At 37.0% G+C, this 8,543-nt stretch overlaps 1 protein-coding gene across 1 annotated transcript in view; it reads left to right on the top strand.

Annotated features, from left to right (window-relative positions):
* The window catches only part of LOC116670091 (protein-tyrosine kinase 6), a 20,251-nt gene that overhangs the window by 9,615 nt on the left and 2,093 nt on the right, over window positions 1–8,543 (top strand). The window contains exons 4-7 of the mRNA XM_032500399.1: window positions 1,117–1,282; window positions 4,647–4,808; window positions 5,988–6,169; window positions 6,850–7,003. Coding sequence (XP_032356290.1) covers window positions 1,117–1,282; window positions 4,647–4,808; window positions 5,988–6,169; window positions 6,850–7,003 — 664 coding nt within the window. The remainder of the gene's footprint in view (window positions 1–1,116; window positions 1,283–4,646; window positions 4,809–5,987; window positions 6,170–6,849; window positions 7,004–8,543) is intronic.

Below are 8,543 nucleotides of genomic sequence, written 5' to 3'. Positions count from 1 at the left end.
TACACGTTGCATGACTGCAGCAAGCATATAATGAATATAAAGGAATGGGATCTATTTAAATCTCAGGTCTGTTATATTATTATTATATTAATATAATGTTCTATTATTATTATATTAATGTAATGAATATAAAGGAACGGATCTATTTAAATGTCAGGTCTGTTCCCTCTGCTTCCACTGTTGTATCGTCATGTATGAAGACCATTTAGAACAAAAATGCAACTGTAATGATTTTTTGTCTATTAGGTAAGTTGTATGGGTAATGCTTCACAACAACAGTCTTATTTATGGGCCACAAGCATTTCCTCATGAAACCGCTGAGCATTAAAATGAACAGTAACGTTATGAATGAATGAAAATTAACGTTACTTATTTTTAGAGAAAAAACATAAGTATATACATAAGAGTGGACTGCAAAGAATAGGTATAGTTAATGAATTGAAAAGAGTGCACTAACAAGAAGGAATATTACGATACAGTTGTGTGTGCTGTTTTTGTGCCGTGACATGACGGCGGGGTGGCAGTCGTCATCCTGGCGTGACACGGAGCAAATAAAAATATCACATTTATTTTTGTTAAAATATCAAAAACAAAGCAGGAATTATTTTTCGCGAAACACAATAGCAGTCTGGAATGCTCTCCCTGGTGAAATTCACAATTTTACAAAAGAAGAAGAGATTAAATGTGATCGTCATTTCCGGTAAGTGCACATGGAAGTGCGCAATCTGAGACGACACTCCTCTGTCCAACTTTACGCACTATGCAAGATAGTACGTAGTGCACGAAGTGTACTGTCTGGAAGTGCACTAAGAGAAGTGCGCGATTTGGAACACGCTATAAGCCTGAGTACTTGAATTAACAAAAGGAAATGTTGCAACACAGCTGCAAAAGTTGCCAGGAAGGAAACACAAAAACCACAATCATCAATTTCAGCTTTGCTTTTACTACTATGACAAGTCAAAATGTCTGCTGTGAAAAAGGTCCATACATGCAAACATGTATGGACCCCCCCCATGTTGAACCCAAAGTTTTGCCCTTGAATATTTGTATGTACTACATTTGCGTCACTAACTCTTTATGACCTACAAGTGTATGCATGTGTGTTCCCTCCATCAGAAAAAGCCCAGCACTCAAGATTTGAATCATTTTACGGTGGATGAGTGGGAGCTCCCCAAAGAGGAGTTCACCCTGGAGGAGGAGCTGGGCAGTGGCTACTTCGCGGACGTCTACCGGGGATGCTGGAAAAACCACATTAATGTCGCCATCAAGATCATCAAAAGTGGTATTTCATCCTCTCTGTTGATCTAATGAAGCATCTTTTCACTGAGGGGTTTCTGATCATGGGGACTTGGTTGGCTCTATAAATAACTAAAGAGATGGATGAAGTGGGTCAGTGTACGTGCAGTAATCGTTTTATTTCATCTAGTAATCCAGTCAAAACCATTAGTTTTAACATGGTGGTGGATGGATTTGTCTAGAAATTAGTAAACAAATTCTGATTCTTTACTTATAGGCCCTACTTAAATATAGAATTAGATTTTGGCTGCAACTAACCATTATTTTCATAGTATATTAACTGTTAACATTGTTTGGTCTCTAAAATGTCAGAAAATGTTGAAAAATATGGACCAGTTTTCCCTAAAGTCCAGAATGATGTCCTCAGATGTCTTGTTTTGTCCACAACTCAAAGATATTCAGTTTACTGTCACAGAGAGAAGAAACTAGAACATATTCATATTTAAAACGCTGACATCGGAGAATTGTTTACTTTTGTTCTTAAAAATGACTCAAACCCACTACTACTATCAAAATAGTTGGCGATTAATTTAAAAGTGGACAACTAATCAATTCATAGATTAATCTTTGTAGCTCTACATGTCACAATGTGTTGGCAGAATTGTACTGGTCTGCTTGAGGTTTTGACTACTACATGTTAAATAAAGTATGATACTTTAATCCAGTGGTTCCCAATTTGCGGTAGACTCCTCTAATCGCTCACTAGATAAATCTTTGGGGGGGTTGTGAAATGGTTAAAAAGACAAAAGAAGCATTTTTTTGTATTTTCTGGACTTTTTCTCCAATCATACACATCTAAAACATGACAAGGTGCTTTAAATAGACAATGCTTTGGGGAGGGGGTCACAAGCCAACGGGATTGGAGTGTGGATTGGTGTAATCTTTAACAATGTGTTTAGATCCTGCTGTAGTGTAATCTAGGTTGAGGGCGCAGAAAAAAAAGAAAAGAAAGCCTTTTTGCCCAGCTCTGTCCAAACAATGGGATGTTGAAGGTGATGAAGGGCTGGGAGCGGGGGGCCGTGACTGCAGTGCTTGTGTGACCATGTAGAAGGATGGATTTGTAGATGAAGTAATACTAGTGCAGAAGTCTACATGATGGCCAATTGAGCAGAGAGTACAGAGTGCAATGATGTGTGGGGGGTTTCCAACCAGTAATGTATCTCAGTGCACTATACCTGTTCAAATTACAAAGCAATTTTTCTCTCTGAAATGTGGTGAAGTAGAAGTATAGTGTGGCATGAAAAGGAAATACTTACCAAAAGAAAATACCTCATAACTATTCTACTTTGGCAAACTTAACTTTTGTTGACTGATACTGAGGTGCTTGGTTGGTGGAATTTTAATTTCAGGCTTAATGGAGATGAATGACTGGAGGCTTTGAAACATAATTACAGTCAAGTTTTAAGGAAGTAAAATGTATCTGTCAAACCAGGCTGCATAACTGTGAATCACTGTCTGTTTTGTCTGAGTTGTATGAAGTACTTAGTGTATTGTGTATTACTCATTGTATTACTTGCAGCAGATGCTTATTTACCATAAGCAATTAGGGCTGGGACGATAAGCTTTTGTTTCAATAAGCAATTCGATTCTTTCCCGATACATGGACGACCTGGATTTGTATTGCGATATTCATTTATTGCGATTTGATAGTATTGAGTAATGCAATTTAGTTTTCTTTCTTTCAAACAAACAAAAGTTGAATAAAACCCTTCTAGAGACAATGCATCATGAGACATTTGTGAAGCCTAAATGTTTTCTAAGAAGAATGACTTCACATTTTAGTCAGTCAGTCTGACCGACTTTTGCTCGGTTTTAAAGCTTTCACATCTGCTCTCTGTTGTCTTTCCTGTGTTGTTCAAGAATGCAAATATGCATAGTCAATAACATGTTAGACCACATTTGTGCCACAAGAGTGTAGAGAGATGCATCATGGTTATCCCTACTGATACACCTCTTTCTTAAGTGTGGAATTCAATTGACACACAGTTGTATTGTTTATTTCAAACTGCTGCTGCTGTGTAGTGCAACACTCAGTAAAACCCTTTTCTGGTTGGGTAGTAATCCATCATCTTTTTGGCATTAGTTTATGCTAATCTCAGTTTCAGTTGTTAATAAAAAATAGTCACAATATGGTGTTTTAATCCATGACAACTGGATCATGTGTATAACAAACACCTGTAGAAAGGAAAGTGGAAGTAGTCGGCTGAGCATTTTTATAAGCATGAAGCAACTTGTAGTATGCCAAGGAGCCCTGATTACCTTATGACTCATTGTACATTAATAACTTAAAACTCCACTAAACAGGAAGTTAATGGTTTAAACGTTATTTCCACGTATCACTGTAAAAGTGAAACATTTACAGGTTACTGTATATGATTCATAGTATCATGTATGATTAATAGTTTATGACACAGATCAACACTGACTATACCGTTTAAATCTAATAAATTGCAATTTACTTTGATTAGTTTGTAAATCATGCCTGTGACATCATTTAAGTGATGAGATTTGAGGTCTCTTTTTGGTCAATTTTGTTTCCTTTGGAGTTTTTTTGGCTCTCTGTGCTCATTTATCATCTCTTTGTAGTCGGTTTGTGTTCCTTTGTGGTAGTTTTGCATCTCTTTTCACATCTTTAGGCTCTTATTATCACATTATCTGTGTCTAACACGTTGGAAAAGGTAGAGCAGATAATAAATGACTTACACTCCAAAAGCTTAAAGACAAAACTTGCTAGAGAAATCCAGCTACAAACATTAGATCGGTGAAAAGCCTTCTAGTTATATTCATTCTTAGGGCTTAGTGGCTTGGTGTTGCACCTAAATCCTATGATGTCAGTGTTCTGTGCTTACGTTCAGTATTATCATTCACATTGATCTGTATCAGAGCATAATCCATCAGAGCATAATCCATCCTTTGACCAGAAAGTCTGATTTCAACTTATATATTGCAAGTAATCACAACATACATGATGAATAAAAATCCACAGTGTCTGCTCAGCTTTAGACCTCAAGAACAAATCCCATTTTATTGCTCTTTAATTGATCTCCCAAGCAGCATGGTAGCTATTTTCCAAAGAACAGACTGCCTACTTTGCACAACACATTGTATAATTACCACAGTTAGTAGGATTTTAATTATAAACATCTCAAAGAGCAGATGCAATGCCACTGTGCCACAAAATCCTTTAAAATTAGGTTACCATCTTATGTTTACGAAACAGAGTGCCATCGTTGCTAAAACTGTTCCTTATTTGTTAAATGTGTGGTTTCCTTGGTTTCAGTCTCTCTGCCCTCTGTTCCTCTGTTGTCTCCCTTCCTCTTTTTCATTGGTGTATTTGTCTCTGCCTTCAGATTCAGAGTTGAACCACAATGACTTTCAGAGGGAAGTTCAGATCCTAAAGCGTCTCCGCCATCGTCACCTCATCTCTCTGTTTGCCATCTGCACGGCCTCGGCACCGTACTACATCATCACCGAGCTGATGGAGAAAGGCAACTTGCTCAGCTTCCTCAGAGGTCCAAACATTCAGTCTCCTTCAACTTCTCTCTTTTGTACCATTCAAATATCACCATATTTTTACCTAGTTCCTCAATATCGATACCTAAAATAGAGTATGTTAAACTAAGTAAAATGCTGTTGCGTGGACACATAGTGTCATAAAACAATAAAATCTAAAGCAGAAGTTCCTGGCTGTATTTAGTTGTTAAGCTGATAAGAGGTGATTGTGAGCTGGCTGTGGTTTTGAAAGTGTTTTTTTTTGCATTGAATATTGAAGTGCATATTTAAGTGTTAAGGATGTCTGGTGGTATTGAAAGGGGGATTTTATTCTTGCATGTTGTTTTTTGTTGAGCATGATCAAAGAATATCCCCCCACAAATTTCACCCTGGGTATATACATCCAAAATCTAAGACGATATATAGAGCCTCATAATAATAATAATAAAGTTCAAAGTTCAAAGTTCAAAATTTATTGTCATATGCACTTTAGTACAAGTACCACAGCAATGTAATACAGTACGCCCTATTGCACTCTCTCAGCACCAGTCAACAGTAACAATCAATAACAATAATATAGTTTAAAAACATAAAACCATTTAACCACCACAATAAACAGTGGCTAAGTAACTAAATACAGACCCCAGCCCTCCTTCCTGCTGCGCTATCATTCAACAACCTGATTACCTAAATTATAAATAATAATAATACATTTTATTTATAATGCCCTTTACATTTCAATTGAAATCTCAAAGTGCTACAGTAGCAAGGAGTTAAAAACAGTTTCAAGAATATAACAAAATCAACAAGCAATAATAAAACACCATGAGACTAAAATTAAAACAATGACTGTTAAAAGGCCTTTATATCCCCTTATATCATATCCCAATATGGATATAATATTGATAAACTGCCCAGCTCTAGCCCGATTGTTATAGCTAATTGTTAAAGGTTATGTTTGTTTACCTTTTGCCTGTAGGAGCACATACATTGCTAAATAATTTATTTTTAGGGGGCAGACGCACAAAATGTACCAAATGATACTTAATAAAAAGGGCTACAAGGAGACATTTACAAGCAAGATTAATTTATTTGAATACCATACAAGAGTTTTTGCAAATCTAAGGTTACCATCTAGACCTGGTTGGGGTCTGATTATCCGTGCTGATTGTTTTCCCTATTATTTTGTCCTGTTTCAGGTCCAGAGGGGCCAAAGCAAGATATTGTATCACTCATTGACATGGCAGCCCAAGTGGCTGATGGGATGGCATACCTGGAGGAGCAGAACAGCATCCACAGAGATCTGGCAGCTCGAAACGTTCTGGTGGGAGAGGACAACATCTGTAAGGTGGCCGACTTTGGACTGGCCCGAGTGATCAAGGTACAGGCAGGGGCGTAGACTGTAGACAGGCCTTCTCGGGGATCAATAAAGTATTTCTGATTCTGATTCTGATTCTATGGGGCCTCCCCAAATCCACAGCTATTTTTTCTAGCATCTTTTTGGGTCTTCCTTACTAGGGCTGTGTATTGCTCAAAATTTGTTGATAACCTGTACCGATACCGTGACTTTAATACCTATTATAAACAAAACTTTTTTCAATACCAATTTTATAAAACAAAAATAAATGACCAAATTATACATTACAGCAAAATTCTTTTCATTTTTTCAGCTCCTACTACGTGAGCCCTAACTCTGTGGGTAACAGTTTTTCCTGCGTGTCTCTACGAATCGTAAGGTTAGGCAGCCAATCACAGAGCTTATAAGAGCTTGGTAGAAGCATGCTGCATGCTTATTGGCTCACTGACGCTGATGATATTTACTCCTTAGGTATTGAAATGGGTTTTGAATAAGGAGGCATTTTGTTAATACTCAATACGAGGAAATGCAGTCGGTGCCTAAAAAGTATTGAATTCAGTACCCAGCCCTACTCCTCACATGAGGGCCCTGGGTACTCAGTCCCCTTTCCCCTCCCAGTCCGACAACCCTGGGAACATGGGAAGAAGGGATGTGGAATGTCTTATCAAGTCTATCTGTTTTTATGACCAATATTTCTCATCCAGGAGCCGTTCTACATCACAGAAGATAAAAAGATTCCCTACAAGTGGACCGCTCCTGAGGCCATCAGCCATGGGAAGTTCTCCAACAAATCAGACGTCTGGTCTTTTGGTGTGTTGCTCTATGAGATTATCACTTGTGGCGGCGCGCCTTACCCAGGTTGGTGAAATTAAACAATTTTTGAATTAGATGTTTTAAATATGTAATTTATAGCACTTTCAATCAATGATGAAAAGTAACTATATGAAATAATGAAATAACAAGTCGAAGTCCTACATTATAGATGTTTGTAAATATTCTCCATCATTTAAGATGAGTCAGTGCCACACAGTAGTCTATAGTATTGCTTGGATGTTGTCCTCATTTGGTATGAGATCCTTTAGGATTTTTATTTATCCACAATTCTCAGCTTTCCTTGAATCCACAATGTAATTTCTTCACCATCCCTGGGTTTCCTCAATTCTGATACAAACAGGTTTTGCTTGCTATAATCTGACTATTAAAAGATCTTGTAAAGTGGTCTTTTTAGTACAAAGTTTCCAAGTATGTACTTAGTATGTACTTTTGAAAGATACTGACTTGATTTGGTTTGAGAAGGAATCTCTCAAATATGAGGGATGTTTCAATTTACATTTACAATTGTTTTAGGACCAGACTTAACTTTTCAGATTTTCTTGGGGGGGTTATGGTTAAATTACGTGGTACCAGGATTTTAGGCTTTTTTGGTCCTGGTAGGCCTATCTCTATCGGAACATCTCTACTCTCTGCTCTTCTAATTATTTACTTGCAGTACAGTAGGCCCATATATTTTTGGGGTTACATTTATATTAAAACATTAGACTTTATAAACTACATGTGTTTTATTTGCAGGAATCTTAATGTGTAAAGTAACTAGTAACTAAAGTGGCAGAGATGTAGTGGAGGTAACTAATGTAACTAGTAACTAAAGTAAAGTAACTAAAGCTGTCAGATGAATGTAGTGGAGTAACTAATGTAACTAGTAACTAAAGTAACTAGTAACTAAAGCTGTCAGATGAATGTAGTGGAGAACTATAACATAGTAACTAAAGGAACTAGTAACTAAGCTGTAGATGAATGTAGTGGAGTAAACACTAATGTAACTAGTAACAAAGTAACTAGTACTAAAGCTGTCGATGAATGTAGTGGAGTAACTAATGTAACTAGTAACTAAAGTAACTAGTAACTAAAGCTGTCAGAGGAATGTAGCAGAGTAGAAGTGGCATGAAAAGAAAAGACTCAAGTAAAGTACAAGTAGCTCAACATTTGGACTACAGTATTACACTTGAGTAAATGTACCTAGTTATATTTCACCACTGACTTTAGGAGTGTTGTGTACAGTTGCTGTGCTGGCGATGACAAAGGATAAATTCAATTCAATTATATTCAATTGTATTTTATTCCTAGTATCAAATCATATCAAGAGTTATCTCGAGACACTGTACAAATAGAGTAGGTCTAGACCACACTCTATAATTTACAGATAGACTAGGTCTAGACCACTCTATAATTTACAGATAGAGTAGGTCTAGACCACACTAATAACCTGTTAATAGAGACATATTGATCAAATCCAGTAATGGAGTGGTAACCACGGGTACATACCCTGTTAATACAAACATATTGTTCATATCCAGTAATAGAGTGTTAACCACGGGTAACGCTTCTTTAAGTAGCCTCG

This window comes from Etheostoma spectabile, chromosome 20 (assembly GCF_008692095.1).
Source record: "Etheostoma spectabile isolate EspeVRDwgs_2016 chromosome 20, UIUC_Espe_1.0, whole genome shotgun sequence".
Classification (NCBI taxonomy): Eukaryota; Metazoa; Chordata; class Actinopteri; order Perciformes; family Percidae; genus Etheostoma; species Etheostoma spectabile.
The sequence above is the reverse complement of the archived record's forward strand: the minus strand, read 5'-3'. Positions and strand labels throughout refer to the sequence as shown.